Raw genomic sequence first — 18,959 nt, 5'->3', positions numbered from 1 at the left:
TCTTATATGGCATCTATTCAAAATGTACACAGTTGTTGAGACAACTTTTCCCCAAAACTTCTTAGGTGTCTCCTTTGCTCTCAACATGCTTCTAGCCATGTTTAATATGATCATGTTCTCCCTTTCAGCAGTATTATTATGTTGTAGAGTGTATGGTGTTGTTATTTCATGGATCAACCCCTCCTTATTACAATACTAATTCTATTCACTTGATAGGTATTCACCACTACCATCTGTTCTTAATGATTTCAACTTCTGCTCACTTTGTCTTTCAACTTGAGCCTTGAAGTTGAGAAAAGTATTGAGTACATCACTCTTCCTTCTGATCAGGTACACCTAATATATGTTGTCCCTAGTGAATTCTCCTCAAAAGGCCCACACACATCAGAATACACCAACTCAAATGGCCTTGTTGTTTTAGTTGGAATGTAAATAGTAAATGAATTTCTTGTCTGCTTACTTGCAAGACAAATATCACATAATTCACTAGGAGTTTTGATGGGGGAAAACCAGTTACAACTCCAATCTTGCTCAGAAAATCCAGGGCTTTGAAGTTCAAGTGGCCATACCTTTGATGCCATATCCAACTTTCATGAGAAACCTTGGACATTAAGCATATGTGTTGTCAAATTGAATCCCAACCTTGAAAGTTCTGTTGGTGGATAATGGAACCTTCAAGATCATGTTCTTGTCATAATCAAACATCTTCAACTTTCTATTTTCCATCAACATTGTATATCTCTTCTCAAGCAATTGACCAAGGCTAAACAAATTGCTTCTCATCTTGAGCACATACAATACATTGTTGATATATGAGTGCTTGTCATCCTTCCTTTGAATTGAAATATCTCCACTTCCTTCAGCATCAATGGAACTATGGTCTGCAAACTTCACATTACTCTTAGCAACCTCATTCAAGTTCACAAATCAGTCTGTATGACCAGTCATATGGTCAGAGCAGCCTATATCAAGGTACCAACAATCATTCTTGGCATGCTCCTTTTTTGTTGTGACCATGAGCAACACTTTTTCATTTTCTGAATCTTCTCCTTAAGCCATTCTAGCTTCAATTGTTGGTCCACTACTGAAATGCTTGAATATGCACTCAGATGCATAGTAGCCAAAATTGTTACAATTAAAGTACAAAATTTTCTTCTTCTCAAGTTTCTTCTAGTCCATTTTGGCTTCTTGATCTTGTCTACCAAAGTTATGTGAGTAGTTTGAACTAAAGTCTTGTCTAGTTCCATCATATCCCTTTCCCTTTTCACTCTTCCATCTGCCCTTTGATCTCTTTCTACAAACTGCCCTGGCCAGAGAGACTTTTAAAGGATAGGGCTTGAAGAGCTTGATCAACACTTATATCTTAGTTCTTTTCCTTGTTTCTTTGCCCATGTGCCTCCTAGGAACTATAGTGTTCCTCAATCTGAAAGCCTCAAGATCCTTTGATTCTTCGATTACAACAACCACATGATCAAACTTAGGAGTTAAAGTTCTTAACACCTTCTTCACTACCAATTGATCTCTCGTTACTTCATCACATCCCTTCATCGAATTTGTTAGGGATCTAATCTTGGTGAAGTAATCTGAGATTGTGTCACCATCCTTCATCTGTAGAAGTTCATACTCCCTTCTTAAGGTCTACAACTTCATATTCTTGACCTTCTCATCTCCTACATAGCATTTACCAAAATTGTCACAAGCCTCCTTTGAAGTTTTGGCATTTACAATCTTTTCAAAATTTGATTCATCCATGCATTGATGAATCATGAACAAAGTCTTACACTCTTTCTTCTTGCATTCTCTGAAGATGGATCTCTAGGCTTCAGTGGCATCTTCTTCCATTGTTTGATACCCATCTTGCACTACTTCAAGAACCTCTTGATAACTAAAGATGACCTTCATTTAAACATGCCATCTTTCGTAGTTCTTTCCATCAATGGTCGATAGTGTCATTGTGAATCCACTATTGTTTGCAATGAGGAGGTTGTTCTTGCTTTCTTCCTTCTTTTCACAAATCCAAGATCGAAACAAGAGTTGTATATACCACTGTTAAACTTATGAGAAAGAGTGAATGAATGAAGAATAGCGTAGGGAAAGAAATATGTGTGTATACTTTGATTGAAGAGGAAAAAGATATTCTATTACTTCGAAACAATACACTTGTTATTTATAACTACAAGCCAACTAACTGAACTTCTAAAAATGGAAAGTATCATAACTACACAAATAACTTGTTTAATTAATTATCGAGTGTAGTTAATTGATTATCGAATATTAATCGATTAACGAATTTAGTAGGAAGATTTACATTTCTCTCAACACATCATCATCTTTTCTACTTCTGAAGTAATTTTTTGGTCTGCAAAAGTAATATTACTAAAAGCACAAAAAGTGCATAGTTAGTACAAGTGAGACATTGTAGGGGATTTGTTACCCAATCAAAAAAAATTATTGAATCTTTGTTCGTTTGTTCATTGATCATAGCCAATATTTTAGCCTCCCAAATTTTAGAATTTGTTGAAGAAGACTGAAGTGAGTTAAATATAACATCATTACTAGATAACCAAAACCTATAAGCATTAACCTTTTCTAAATATCTCGTCTAATTAAAGAGGGTGGGGCTTATAGAAGCAACCCTCTATTCAACCCTTGGTTTCCAATTTTTAGTCTTAACATGTTGGGATATCTCAATATATCCCTCCTTCAACCATGGCAAAGCAAGACTAATAGATCGCATTTGGCAAGGCTCATATAAGTGAAAAGTAAATCGGTTAATAGATTTATTTGAGTTGGTTGTTGTGTTTGACAAATGAGCTTATAAGTTTATAACTTGACTTATAAGCTTATATTTTCTCTAGTTTTATATTGTGTTAGCACCTCTTATGTTGTCTTATATACCATTTATATATGTTGGTTCAAAAAAAAGATAGTGCAATCAAGACTTCTGAATAAACTAAAGTTTGCAAGTACACTCGAAACCCACAATGTGTACCGACATTCATGCAAGCCAAGAAAATGCTACAGAGGTTCATGCTTTTACAAGTAATAGGAACATGAAATTGAATCAAAAAATATCATGATTAGCACTTGTTTCCAAACGTCGAATTCAAAACAAACATACCTACTATGAACCGACCCATTGGAAGACATGCGATCTTCAATGTTAAGCACATGCATGTGGTTCTTGAAACTGGCGTGCCAAATTTGATACCGTTATGAGTTTTGTTATCCTTAACACTATGGGCTCAAGGTTTAAGAATCTTAAAGTAGCTATGGGAAGTATACTTTAGTTAAATAAATTTTCACCTGCTTACTTTTTCAATACAACTTAATCTTGTCTAGTCTCTAAAATTCAACCTAGAGATATATCATTCTACTAAATACTCTTAACCACAGGAAAAAAGTGTTTTTGTTATAAAGTAATAGTTTATTTATTAACTATTAGTTTACAAGTAACATATATCATTTTATTATAGGCATAAGTATTTAGTAAGAGAATATAATATTATTCAAATTGGAATGTTTATATTTTAGGACAATTCTAACAATTGGTTCAGGATTATAGTTTTACACAAGATAACATTTTACGACTATCAAGATTTAGATTAACCCAGTGGGAGGTTTTCAGTGTAATTAATATCCCATTGTTATAAAATTTGTTGCAACAAGTTCAGCATTATACTTTGATATATAACCTATGTATTCAAAACTCATTTGCGTCCAGTTGGTATCTTATGACGATGAAGTTGAGAGATAATTTTGCATGTCTTATTTCTTTACTAGATGTATAAGATAAATGGATATCCAGAAAGAATTTATGAACACATGCTGTAGTTTATAGAATGACAAGAATTTGATGTAACCAATAGAAATAAAAAACATACATTTGTATGAATCCATGATAATTCCAAATTATGCAATTCACTGCTCCCAACCCTAAGTGCAGTAAGAAGAATGTTGTGTGATTTCAGTGTGACAGTCACAATGCAAACACAAAAGTTCTTATTAGCATAAAGCTCTTTTGTACACTGTCATCCAATCAATTAGAATTAATACTTCAATAAAAATAGTTTCACTAAATTAACAAACAACTAAACTAGAAACTAGACTCACTAAATACTGTGATAATGCATCATTGGATGAAAATACAAAATGTGACAACAAGGGAACTATAGTTTTAGCTAGTGACTCAAGATGCCAACTCCAATTGTACGTGCTTTCTTCCTAGTTCCTACAATAATCAAATCAAATCCAAGACTTATAAACTGTAAATAACTATAATAGTAATCCAAATATCAAAACTGGAAATTATACAAGACATGAAGATATAAGTATCTTAAGGGTCAATTTGAAAGTTGAGTCTTCGAGGGAAAAAATAGGAAATGAAAACTTTAGAGTCGTCTCACAAGTATATTTCACGGCTCTCAAAGCATAAATTTTCTTTTTTTCTCTCTAAAATTCAACTCCCAAACCGATTTTAAGAAAACAAAAGCATCTACGGGTAACCAATTTTCAAATGTGACAAACGTACTCTGGGCAATTACAAACAACTAACAAGTGCCTTTACTTTGGAAGACCAAATCATTTTCCAAAAGAGATAATTAATCAAGGTAGTAGTGTCTGCTATGTATGGGAAGTGTTTTCTAGTTTCTAAACCCGCAATATTTGTGGGTACCTGTGTGGATAGCGGATATTTGCGGGTACCCAACGGATTTCTTATTTTTATTATATATTTATATAATTTGTAATAATTAATATTTAAAAATAATTATTATATAAGTAATATGTTGTATATTTGATAAATTTGTGATCACAGTTAAATAAGTGTAATTTATTAGAAATAATAATAAAATATATGACATATAATATTAAAATAATAATAAATATATATAAAAATTTAATTAAGAACTAAATATTACATTCGCGGGTACTCACGGGACGAGTATCATAAAACTCATTCACACCCATAAGCTATTTTTGCAGATACCCGTTACGAGTATTTCCATGGATACCCATAGGTCGGATTTTTTGTCATCCCTAAAGGTTAGCAACAAACAAAATTTTCGTCGGTGGAACTAGGAGAGAAGAAGCTATGGTGACTAGGGAATCAAGATAATAGGAGTGACTTATATTACCTATAGGATGGGGATCAGTTATCCCCAACCATGTCCCAAAGCCTGTCCAAAACTAATCATAGTGAAACAAAAATAGACAAAATCATGAATGTTTAAATTTTATAACTAATGTGGCATATTGTGATTGGTTTGAGCAGACTTTGGGACATGCTTGGGGACAGCCGAACCTTGTCAATTATTACCTATATATAACAAAAAAAATGTCATCATGACATGTGTCAATCTCTTAATCAAAACTTTCCCACCAAAATATGTCTATGTTAATGATACGTACCTTTCAACATTGTATATTTCTTTCTTATACATTGTACATTTTAATACTAATGATTAATAGGTCATTTAGTTTTTATTCTATAAAGAAATTACATCTCACAATGAAGGGGATTTAATCCCTTTTCACATTTGAATTACTTTTCCCTCCATTATCATTTCATATCTCCATCTTCTTCTCTCCCCCTTTCGTTTCATATTTCTCTCTTCTTCTCTCTCATGTCTACAATACCATATTTTATTCGTCAATCATCATTTCGTTTAAAACTAATATGATGGCTTTTGTATCCCGCTACTCAATCTTCATCATTGTAGATTTGTTCTTATTTTATGAATATGTTGTTTAAAATGCATTTTTATTGATTTTTTCATTCATTTGTTTATTTCTAGATATGTTCTTATTTTCTAGATCTTTTAATTGATTTTCTGTTTATTATATATATATATATATATATATATATATATATATTCTTACTTTTTCTTTGATTTTGTTGTTTAGTATTTCATTGATTTGTTTATTTTGTATATGTGGTATGATTGATTTCATTATTTTGTAGATTTGTTTTTCTAATAATCATATTCCTTAGTGTCTCATTTACAAGGATTTCATCCTTAACAATTACCAAACCCTCAAAAACTATGATATGTACTTGATCTCCATTTATATATATACACACACATTTAGTTACAAGTTACAATATTGTATTTGTTTGTTTGTCGTTATGAATTTATTTATCTTGTCTCGCCTTTATCATCTTATTTCTTCATTTGTAGTTTGACTTTCCTTTAAAGCATCTATATAGGTTAGTTTTATGTCTATGTTTAAATTTGGAACCGTTAACATGCAATTTGTTTTGATTGATTGAATTTCATAACATGCATGATTAATTGAGCATATTATATGGTTACTTTAACATTGGAAATTTAATGCACATTTATAATTATATTGATAAAGAAATGATTAAATAATAATGTCATAAAGAAACATAAAAGTTCAAAAAAAATTCAATCATTTACAAAAATGACATTACACGGAATTAATCAATTGTTAGTTACACTTTATAAGCCAAAATTATTAGGCATGATTGCCTTTGAATATCTTTTATTTCATTATCTAAAAATTAAATAATTGTTCTCACAATTAGTTTTGTGATTTGATTTTTTATGGCATTTTTTGTTTTTAATAAATGTGACAATCAAAATATTAAAGCAGTTTGATTTGATTGTGATAATCAATTGATTTGATTTATATTTTGATTAAATTATTTAAATTCCTTAATTTTAAGCAATGCTCATTATGGATATAAATTTGTATAATCATAAATAATAAAATTTCAGAATATTAATATTTAATTCAATTTATATTCTATTTTTTGTTTGAATTTATGGATTAGTTACAAAAAAGAATATAAATTTGCAGTATTATAATTAATAAATTTGTGGAATATTAATTGAATAATATCCACTCATTAATGTTTTACATCATTTCCAATAATTTGTTTATATTTGAATTCATTAAGCTATAATTTGTTCTAATTCATTGAATTTCATAACGTGCGTGATTAATTAAGCATATTACACGATTACTTTAACATTAGAAACTCCATGCACAATTATAATTATATTGATAAAGAAATAATTAAATAATTATATTTTTAATGTCATAAAGAAATAAAAAAAACTCAAATTTTATGGATCAGTTAGAAAAATAATATTATACACAATTAATCAATTGAGTTAAATGATCAAATATAATAAGATGATGATATAACGCATTAACTCTATAATATATGTGATTTATTCAGCACATTACACAATTACTTTAACATTGCAAACTTAATATACATTTGCAATTATATTGATAAATAAACAATTAAATAATTCTATTTTTAATGTCATAAAGAAATAGAATAATTCAAATTTTCTAGATCAGTTAAAAAATGTTATTATAGACATTTAATAATTAAATTAAATGGTCAAAGATGTTAATTAATTTTATATTCATCACATAAATAATTGCATATTATAATTCATATATTGTGGATAAATCACAATATATCATTGTCCATTATAGGACAATAATAGTACAAAATTATAAATTTGTTTTTCCTGAATCAATATCTTTATCTTTATTTCATACATTGTTGGATTTTTCAAGTTATCATCTTATTTTTTTAGTTGAATTGATTTTGACAATTTTTTTTTACAAACTGTTAAAAAATCTATTCATACGAGTTTACTTTAGTGCCTAAGAAAGAAATTGTAAAATTACAAAAAGATGAGGATAACTATTTAAAAATAAAAGGGATATGGTTACCTATGCAATATTAAAATATGATATTACTATAGCAATATTAAATTAAAATAGTAGAATCATAATATGTAGTTATTTTAAAGGCAAATAATATTAATATGTATTTTTATACTAATCTTATTTTAGAATCAAATAATAATAAAATTATAAATTTATTGATGATTTTTTTTTAATTAATAGGATACTACTAACTATATCATCTTATGTATGCATATGCCCACTGGGAGAGTTAGCCCCATGTACCTGTGGGTGTTCCCGGGTCGGACAGATTGCCTTCAGTGCGAGGATACCTGTGGGAAACCAAAAAAAATCTTATGTATGCATAAAATGCAATGTGGGGAAAGTCGAGCCATATGTTAAATCGGAAGAGGTCTCGTATTAAGTTTAACTGGTTTAAACAGTTAAACCGTATGATCTGACCGTATAATTTTATACATAATTAATAATTTTTATCTTTAAAAATATAATTATGTGTAAATGTAAAGTCTTAAATAATTAATAATTATATTGAATTAACATATCTTCATCTTTTTTAATTGAACCTTCCAGTTTACTTCTCAGGTTAATATCCTTGAACCAGGTTTAACACAACTGAACGGGAATTTCCCCTATTCAAAGTGGTTTAAACCTCATTTGGTTATGACTGCAAATCAAAGTCGTTTTTAAGTTCGGTCAGCAGTCAGAGCGGTCGAATTGTCAAGTCCAATCCAGTTCTCATAACACTGATAAAAAGAGAAGCGAACTGACTCTCTTGAAGTTTACTCTCAACCATCAATATCTAAAAACTCATCAATCACTTTGATGTTGAACTGTTGTAGCCACGAGGAACGACTAAATTAAATCATTATCATATTAAGGAGAATAAGCCATCTTCCAAGCTTTCATTAACAAGGTAACAACAAAGTCATTTTATCTTAGTTTATTAAATAACTACATCAAGTTATTCAATAATATTTGTAACTAAAATGGAATTCATGAAGAAAGAAAACAAGTAGAAGACGTAGGCTAAAGATATTGGTTTTTGAAAGAACTATTAATAGTTTGAAGATCATATAAAAAAAATCAGGCATAATAGCTTCCTTTTAATTATTGTCAAAAATATCTTAATGCATAATGATAGATTAAAAAATAAGTTTGTTTACACAAAATAATTTCCTTCAAGTACTTTCTCAAATTCTCAGCACTTCCTCCAACAAAGTTAATTAATCCATGAAAAATCACATAGAAGTATATCTTGGAATGTAATGATGATATACTTTAATAGTGGAGTCTGAAGTTCAAAATACAACAACTAATTTGCCATCATGATTTACAAATCCATGGTAGACTTTGTTGTTATGTATATTATAAACATTGTTTGTGCATTCATTTATGTTCCTTAAATTTTGTTGTTTTTCACATTGTTAGTTGTTGGAAACTTTCGCACTAATCTATTTATTATCCAAAGTCCTCACATGTAATAAATTACGAACAATTATGTAGAAACAAAGATTTGAACTAAAGTTTAATTTAGTGAGATTCAACATAAAAATGTTAGTTATTATACCATATTGGAAATTGAACTCATGTAATAAAGGATAAAAGATATTGAATTTTATTGATTTTGAATGACAGATACACATTGTATATTTATACAAAGAGATTTTACTTGAAGAATAAGCTAACTAAAATAACTAACTTAGCTAACTAAGGCTTAACAAACTAAAACATATTTATCACATGTCAAATTAAAAAATGCTCTGCTGAAATCTTTTCTTATAGAAGAATAATGCATAAGCTCATATCAAGAGAAACAATGTCAATGGACTTGTCTAGGAACAGGCCACATATGCATCAACTGATGCAGACCTGATGCGCTAACATGCACCACTGATGCGCCAACCTGCATATATGTGTCGGTCAGAAATTCTTCTGATGCGCCAACCTGCATATATGTGTCGGTCAGAAATTCTTCTGATGCGCCAATGCATGTCTCGGTTATCCAACAACATGGTGCACCAAGTCCTAGAAACCTGACTTGATCAAGAAAAAAATTTGGTACGTATGACCGAGGTAGTGACACGGTCACGATGTCCAGCTAGCTCGGTCAGAATTAAGAACTGACTTCGCCATGACTCGAGCAGTGGCATGGTCACGATGCCTAGCTGCCTCGGTCAGAATTAAGAACTGACTTGGCCATGACTCGAGTGGCACGGTCACGATGGTGTGTTTGTTTGGAGGAAGGGTCATGAGGGTCCATGTGTTGTTTTGTTCAAGGGCAAGGAGTTCATTTTTCCTAGCCTGTATCTAGTGTGTAGATTTAATGGCTTGTTTATATGTCTTTGGTTCATCATGTGTGATTATGGAGAGGGAATGATGAAGGTGGGTGGTAGGTACAGATTCATAAGATAAAACAGTATGAAGGGGATGCTTGATAGAGGGATCATGAGTCATAGGTGAAGATATTAATAGGCTGCAATGAAAATCTCGCAAGTAAGTTGAAGGGTGGGAAACCCTCTGAGATCTTCTGGTTGGAAAAGGAGGTTGAGTAGGAGAGGATTGAGGCTCATGTGTTTGGTTAAGGTCAGGGGAATTTGTAATCTCTGGAATTGTTGGTGATGGATTAGGAGGATCTTGGTTGGGTGGACATGTATCAAATAAGATAGGAAATAGGCTAGCATTAGGGTGTGTAGTATCAGTAGAATCAGGTTCAGAGGCAGGCTGGTAAGGAAAAATATTTTCATAAAGGACAGCATTTCGAGATATATATATATATATATTTGAAGAGGACAAAGCCATTTGTTCCATTTTTGTGGCCAAGAAATATAAATCTTTTGGCTCTAGGATCCAATTTGGATATGTTATTAGTTAAGGTGGATGCAAAACCAAGACAACCAAAAACCTTAAGGTGTTGCAGGTTAGGCATCTTGTTAGTTAGGACTTCAAAGGGAGATTTCATGTTAAGAACAGGACTTGGCAGCCTATCGAAAACTTCTCCTTAAGATCATCCCAAAGTTCTTGAGCATTATCTATGTAGACTATGCTTTAGGAAATGCTTGGGGGTAAGGGATCTTGTGATCCAAAAAATGACCATAGTATTACATCTTTCCCACGCATCATAACTTGGATCATACTGTTCTAGCATTCTTATGGCACCACTAACAAATTTGAATTTTTTCTTTGAGAGCAAGGCTCTCTTCATTGACCTAGACCATGATTGATAATTGTTACTATCCAAGGGAGGTGATACAAGTATAGCTCCTAGACTCTCACCTGGATGCAAATAGTAATGATTTTGTGTTTGATCAACCTGTTGATAAAGATATTAATGAACTTCATCAGATTCTGTGTTGTCCATGGCAGATTTGGAGTTTGAATCAAGAGAATCAAGAATTTGAAGGAGAGGAAATGGATTTGCAGCAGAGCTCTCAATATGAGAGCTCTGATACCATATTGGAAATTGAACTCATGTAATAAAGGAGAAAAGATATTGAATTTTATTGATTTTGAATGATAGATACACATTTATATTTATACAAAGAGATTTTACTTGAATAATAAGCTAACTAAAATAACTAACTTAACTAACTAAGGCTTAACAAACTAAAACATATGTATCCATTGTCAAATTAAAAAATGCTCTACTGAAATCCTTTCTTCTAGAAGAATAATCTCATATCAAGAGAAACATTGCCAATGGACCTGCCAAGGAACAGGCCACATATGCACCAATTGATGCAGACCTGATGCACCAACATGCACCACTGATGCGCCAACCTGCATATATGTCTTGGTCAGAAATTCTCCTGATGCGCCAATGCATGTCTCGGTCATCACACAGCATGGTGCATCAAGTCATGGAAACCTGACTCGATCAGGATAAAAATCTGGTGCGTATGACCGAGGTAGTGACACGGTCACGATGTCCAGCCACCTCGGTCAGAATTAAGAACTGACTTCGCCATGACTCGAGCAGTGGCACGGTCACGATGCCCAGCTGCCTCGATCATGGCTTGTAACTTGACACAGTCAAAAGTATCTGTTGCTTGATAATGCCCGATCAGGCTAGGCAATGAGACACCATCAGATTTGTGCATGAAGGTCTTGGCCAGGGGCGGACTTTGGAAGGGACAGGTGGGGGCAGCTGCCCCCCCTGCCCCCCAGATTTTTCTTTTTTATTTTATTTATTACTTTTTGTTTACTTTTTTTTGTATGGGAACATATCTATTGTCCCACAAAGTGTGGTTATTCATGTGTCACTTGTTGTGTTTGGTCAGAAAAAATATGTGATTATTAAACTTTTAAATTATAAAATGTGGCACATAGAGTTTTACAAACTTTTTGGAGCAGATGTACTCCTTTTACCTACACATGAATAATGTCTTTAAGGATATACTAATTGGAACTCACATATTTTTTTAATTTGTTTGATAAATAAATATAATACAATTTGTGTAGTTCTTTTAAAAATTATACATATTGAATCAGATTCTCTTACACGTTTAAATGTTGATAAAAGAAATTACTTATGTATTGATATTATATATCTTAAATATACTTATAAGTAATTTAATATTGGTCTTATATATTTTTTGTCCAAATTTTATTCAATGTGTTTTAATGAGCAATGAAGATTAGTTTGAGATCTCAATATTAACATTTTATTCTTGGTCTCGTTAGTCCTTCAAGTTTGAAAATTTCTAGCATACGTCATTAGTCATATCTTGCATTACCAAGTAATTTGTCTTATTTTAACTATTATGGTTCAACTATTATATAAATATTATTTTCGACAATGAAATCAAGTAAACAAAATTATGTAGTAATATAGAAGATGAATTTATTGCAGACAACAGAACGATTTATATTGAAAAAGAAATAGTTGAAAATTTTATCTCTAGTCTCATCATGTATGTTTCTTAATATTTTCATAATTTAATTAATTTTAATTATAAATTTTAATTAAATATTATCGCCCCTCCTAAAATTTCGATGAAGATCCGCCACTGGTCTTGGCTCAATCAATTGTCAATGCAAGTAATATGATCAAGGGCATTAATACTTCATTAGTTATGTCATTAAGATTTATTACTTTAAATTGTTCATTCACATTTATTTTTCGCTTTTATATTATAATTATTTTGACTTACATGACTATTTGTTGTTTCAACTCATACAAGTACTACAACTTTAATATTTACATTGTATTATGAAACTAATACATGTTTATGTTTAACTAACAACTTGAGTCTTTTACTTAATTTTAATTTTAAATATATTTTTCAAAACCAGCACAAAATGGCCCGTGCATACTGCTAGTTTTGTTGGAAAGGAGTGTCAAATTGTTCATAGGCTCATTGAATTGCAATCAATAGATAAAGAAAACAGCAAGCTAAAAGTGTTGGGAGTTAGCAAGGTTCCTAATGATTTTTACAACCTTGAGTGAAAATCTTTTTCTCTAGAATGAGTTATAATATTTCAAAGATGTTCAGGGGGTGGCAGGTGGGTTATTATAGCTGACTTTACTCAAGTCGTGATGCCACAACTTTCAGTAACAGAGAGATAATTTGTTTAATGTTTGGTTACAATAAATGGGGTTGTTTATTTACTGCTGAATGGTACAAAATTTACTCGGTACTGTATATTAATTGTAGGAGTGGTCCGAAACCTTTTAAATTAAAGAATTGTTGGCTTCAGTGTAGTCATGTGATGGCAAAAGTCCCAGGTTGTATGATTTTAATTTCAATTTCTTTAAAAGGATTTCGAGCTGTGAAAATATGAACCTTGTATATTCATTGCTGAATTTTGAATAATGGGAAGGTTTCTAGGGGTCTAAATTCTTCCTCCAACACTATAAGTCAGTACTCCTAGCCTGCATTCCTGCAAGTTGAACAAGGTGTCTCTGTTTATTTCACTGTGTTAATAATTCACATCTTTTTTATAGATAGACTAGACTAGTGAGTATTTTGAATGAAGTGGTTCATAGTGCAAAAAATAACTCTAAGGGTTGTCTTATTTTTAAAGGAAATTTGGAAAAGGCATTTGACAGTTGGGCTTTCTTGAATTATATGATAGAGATGTTGGGTTTGTGTGATAGGTGGAGCTACTGGATTGGATCCTACTCTAGAATATCAATTTTGGTTAAATAAAGATGACAATCGACAAATATACACAATTTTACCCTTACAAGCAAGTCTGGCCCTCTACAAAATTATACATCAAGAGCATCAACAAAATTAAACAACCCGCTTCTAATTGAAGAGCATTCAGTTATGAACTTACATATGAATTGTCAGAAAAATTAATATGATCTAAATGGTTGCAATAGAAATAAAATTTTAAAAAATAAAAAGAAGATACCATGTATTGGTAAGGAGGAAAATGAAAGAAAAAAACAGATGCAAGCAAGGGAAAACGGACACTTGCTTGCATATAAGAGCACTGACTTAGCATTAATCTAAACCTAATACACACTCTAAACAGCTGTGCAGATATATATGCATGAAACTCAAATAAAGTTAATGATTATATGAAGTCAAATTGAAAAAAGGGGAAACTTTCAGAATCTACAGCATAGGAGTCCAAGTCCCTGCCTCCAACCCCTGTGCTTCCGGTAATTGCTCTTGTCAGCTTTTGCCATTCGGACCGGGCTGCTATTCCATTCAGATGGAACTCTGCAGAGCACGAGAAATATATATCAGCCTGTTAGTCATGTGTTGCCAACAAAAGGACACAATGAGAAGAAATTAACAAAAGTTTTCTGGAAAATTACACAGGAAAAGCAAAGGATCGCGTGCTAGTGGTGCTGCTCTCTGATCTTAGAGAGATGCTACCAGAGTAAGGTACAGGCCCTGAGTAATTTATGCGACTCGATCCATGGCCTACACCAGAAAAACTCGTCTCGCCTAAGCTATTATGAATCAGACTCAATACCGCAACATCATTCGACTTCCCATCTGCAGGCTCGGATGTATCCTGAGATTCTTTGCATTTACAGCCTCCAAGTTGGTGACATTCCTCTTTGCCACAAGCTGCTCCAAGAACTGGAGGATTAAGCATATAAGTGAAGCTTACCTTTTCCTTAAGCACATTATCAGAATTTGATTCAACAATTGCTGGTGCCAAAGTAGGAGTTGTTAAAACTCCTTCGTCAACTATGCTTTCAGACTCTAAGGACCGAGAGAGAGATTCAGGCTCATCTAAGACCTGCCATAAATCATAAACATCACTTTGTTAAATTTCTTATTGTATAATATTCATACATTAATGAGCAAGAGCACACACAAGCAAGCTACTTCGAATGGAAAATTTTACTATTAATCTAATAATTTTTTTTTAATTTCAATAGAAGTATTTTGCTTGTTGCAAGATAGACATGGGGAATAATCAATGATCTAGAAGCTTAATTTAATAATATTGAAATTACAAATACAGTAGATGAGTAGAAAATATGTTTGGTAGTTGGTAAGTTTTAAGATCATCCAGCTAAACTAATAACTCCATAATGAATAGTTGAACACAATCTGTTTTCAACGCTGTATCTAACAATAATGAAATATTCGGATAACATTTGATAATATGAAGAATACCTGTTCATCATGGCCATCAGAATCCCCCGGCTCCTGTTTCCCTAGCTCTTGTGACAAAACCATAACCCCAGGTGAAGTCGCCTTGTTGACATTATCACAAACTTTTTGGGTCACAGCTTCATCGTTGCACGTCAAATCATTGGACTGAGCATGATTCAAAAAATTCTGGCCATCAGAATCTGTAGGTTCCTGTTTCTCTAGCACTTGTAACAAAACCATAACTCCAGGTAAAGTCTCATTGTTGACAATATCACAATGTTTTTGAGTCACAGCTTCATCTTTGCACATCAAATCTTGGGACTGCTCACGATTCAATAAAACCTGGGAAGATTGATCTGTTGCTGGAAGATTTAGAACATTGATCCCAATGTTGTCTTTCTTCAATTCTTTATCTTCATTACAAGGGAACAAATCATAAGCTTTTTCGTCAACACCCATCTCAAACAAAAACTTATCCTTAGTAGGGACTCCTTCATCGACACAGATATCCTTGACAATGTCTTTGACCTGTGCTTGATAATCACCTTTAAAATCGATTACCCTATCAGAGAATTCAACTTTTGGGGTGGTCATGCAATCCTCTAACTCCCATTCATTCCGTTTTAGATCTACACATACGCTATTTAGTTTCTTGATTTGTGAGTTGTATACAGGAGTGAATAGATCACTTTCATCAAGCTCAAATGATTGAGATTCAGGCTCATGGACGATATTTGAATGGACTGCACATTCATTTCACGAGTCTAGAAAACATTAGTAAGGTTTGAATTAATTAATTATAGTAATAATATCCTACCAAAACAACAATATCAATAATAGTATAATCATAAAACACACAATTTCAGTAAATGGCATGAAGAATCGACCTTTAGAGTTGTTTTTCAAGCCTTAAAAGATAAACATACCTAACTCACCAGCAAAATTGACAATATACATGTGTTGCACATTCAATTTATGAGTCAATAAGTAATCCGCACATCACGAAGGGTAAGAATCATAGCCAAACAAATTTAAAAAGATACATATATGAGCCCCTCATTTCAGGGATCACAGTCTTGTTACTGCACAAAATCTAAACCAAATACATACATGATACATACCACTCTAACCCTGATTTAAGCAAAAGAGTAAATGCATATGGCTAGTGGAGATAGTAACAAACAATTGTAGAAATCAGAAATGAACAATTTGTTACCTAGTTTCATGGTTTACATAGGTTTTACTACATGAATAAATCTTCAGTTCTACAAGCAGTGTTGCTTTGACTATGTTCAAGCAAAGAGACACTCAATAATAAGCAGGAACCTGAAAAGCAAAAAACAAGAACCATTAGGTAGGCTGGTGACTAACAATAACTGCACTTTATGGAAACAATAGCAATAACAAACTCGACATTTTCTAAAAAAACTGTTATGAGAAGAATTCATTTCAATACTGCTACAACACCAAGCCTTAGTCTGTGCATCAGCTACGTCGATCGAATGTCATAACACTCTATCCTAAATCATGCCAATCAACAAGATTTCAATTTAATGCTAAAAATAAACCTTAGCATCAAATGCTATCAAACATAACGCCAATCGAGTCATGACACAAATTATAAAGTAAACAAAAGATCATAAACAAGGGCAATAGAGAGATTACCACTAGCTCTAAAAATGATACAAGATTTATACACTAAGGCACTCAATTAAAAAAAATCAGGGACCATATTCTAACTTCATCACCCACACAATAACAGAAGCATATAATTTTAATTTTTGTAAGAATATCAGCTCCCACTATGAACCTATGATAATATTTTAAGCCATAAAAACCAAGTACAGGTTACATTTTCATTCTATAAGAAAAAGTTTGTCTAAAAATGAAAATTCCAAGGACATTAGGACAGTACTCAAACGTATAATAGGACAATAAAAAAAGTTTTAAAAATCACAAACTTTTAGAAAGTATTCAACCGTAAAATTACAAAGCTAGATTTTAAAAACACAATAGTAAGATGAATCCCTGCAAAAATCCATACCAAAATTTTGTCGTTTATCTCTGATTAGATCTGACTCATCAGAATAAACAAATTTCAGACATCCACAAAGGTGCCGCGAAAAATTCCAACTGGGTTAAGAAATTACACCTCAATCTCATAAAGGAAATCAAGGAAAATGAACAAAACGTTAAAGATCTATTATCTCAGATCCCAAAACCTTTATACTAACATAAAAAATTAAGTCTCTAAAAAAATTGGAATAGAAAAAACAAACATTTCTTTTTATTCTCTTAATCTCCTTCCACAACTGACAGTTTCACAGAAAATCCTAACCCAGAGACAAAGCAGTAAAAACTAAAAAAAATCAAAAAACAGAAACATCTAGGAACAAAAAACTAAAAGGAAGAAAAACAATTGATCATTTCTATGTTATAACAGAAGAAGAGAAAGATGCATTAATAGCCGAGATGAAAGGAGAGAATTACAAAAATTCCAAAAAAAGTGACAAATGAAAGAGTTTGCTTGCAAGAGCATATTGTTTGAAATGCACTTCAGTGTTTATTAAGAGAGAAAAAAATAGTATTGATTAGTTAATTAAATTAAATTAATTCTAATAATTAAAAGCTGCTACAGAATAGTGAGAGATAATGGATGAGTTGTAATTATTAAAACCTTCATTATAGTCAACTTATGCTTTCTCTCACACACACACTCTCCACCTTCTTTTTGTTTCTGCAATTAATGCAAAAATCAAAGGCTCTCACAATTCATATTCAATAGGGTACGTTTTTGCATTAAATTATCACCTATTCCCGTCAGATACCAAAAATATGAAACTTTCATACTAACCGTTTCAGAGTCTTCTTCTTTTGACATATGAATCGTTTTTCACTCTAAAGTCTTCCGTATTTTCAGGAAAGTTATAATATTAATTGATATGTAAATAAAAGAAGTGAAACCATGTTCCTTGTTTTTTTTGAGAAACCAAATGCACATAATTTTACCGAGAAAGTTCACGAAAAAAACGAGTCATGAAAAACGACTTCATTAGTAGTAATAATTCGTCGTTTTGGATCAATAGAATGAAGCAGATTATGAATGGAGACAGAAAATGAAAACAAAAACATTATGAGATTAAACCTTTGACTATAAACCTTAAATTAAAACAAGAAGCAATAAAATAAGAGAGAAAAACATGAAACATGAAACAAAACGAAGGTACTTTGAATTTGACAACGATGTCGGATAATTTGAATGGTTGTGTAACTTACCAGCGGGAGAATTATTACGGTGTAGTTGCGAGCCACAGTAAGTATCGTGAAGCTTCAGAATATAGTTTTAGATAATGGATTTGAAGGTGTCTCTGTAATCTGTATCAGAAATTCGAAAATAGAAGTTGCGCTTACTTGTCTGTACTACGTGCCTCTTCTTCTTCTTCTTTTCTCGTTTCTCTTTCGATATCTTCTCTCTATCTTTATAGGTATATCGTACTCTTTTTATCTTTTCCTTTTTTTCTTTGAATTTTTGTATAAATGTTGGGACCCACTTGACTTTAAAGTAGTTCAATTCAATATTTCATCCTCCCCACTCAGGAATTCCCAACAACCTTTGGCTTTTGAAAATCACACATATCGGAATGGGGGATTTGGTGAGGTGACACCAAGTTTTGTGCTAATGCCATGGGCTTG

General features: G+C 31.9%; 1 protein-coding gene across 5 annotated transcripts; it reads right to left on the bottom strand.

Moving 5' to 3' along the window:
- LOC109357461 lies at positions 13,926-18,716 on the bottom strand. Of its 5 annotated transcripts, none has more exons than XM_019601431.1 (5): positions 18,543-18,716; positions 16,483-16,592; positions 15,288-16,009; positions 14,471-14,904; positions 13,926-14,372 (listed from the first exon to the last, which is right to left on the bottom strand). In XM_019601431.1, the coding sequence occupies exons 2-5, from the start codon at positions 16,490-16,492 to the stop codon at positions 14,258-14,260; spliced, it is 1,281 nt and encodes a 426-aa protein (XP_019456976.1). In that variant the 5' UTR covers positions 16,493-16,592; positions 18,543-18,716; the 3' UTR covers positions 13,926-14,257. The 5 variants fall into 5 exon arrangements, with proteins under 5 accessions (XP_019456976.1, XP_019456974.1, XP_019456975.1 ...); XM_019601429.1 differs by lacking the exon at positions 18,543-18,716 and adding an exon at positions 17,757-17,876; XM_019601430.1 differs by lacking the exon at positions 18,543-18,716 and adding an exon at positions 17,311-17,645.

The sequence above is a fragment of the Lupinus angustifolius genome, chromosome LG09 (assembly GCF_001865875.1).
Source record: "Lupinus angustifolius cultivar Tanjil chromosome LG09, LupAngTanjil_v1.0, whole genome shotgun sequence".
NCBI lineage: Eukaryota > Viridiplantae > Streptophyta > Magnoliopsida > Fabales > Fabaceae > Lupinus > Lupinus angustifolius.
Note: the sequence above shows the minus strand (reverse complement) of the source record. Positions and strands in the feature narration are given on the sequence as shown.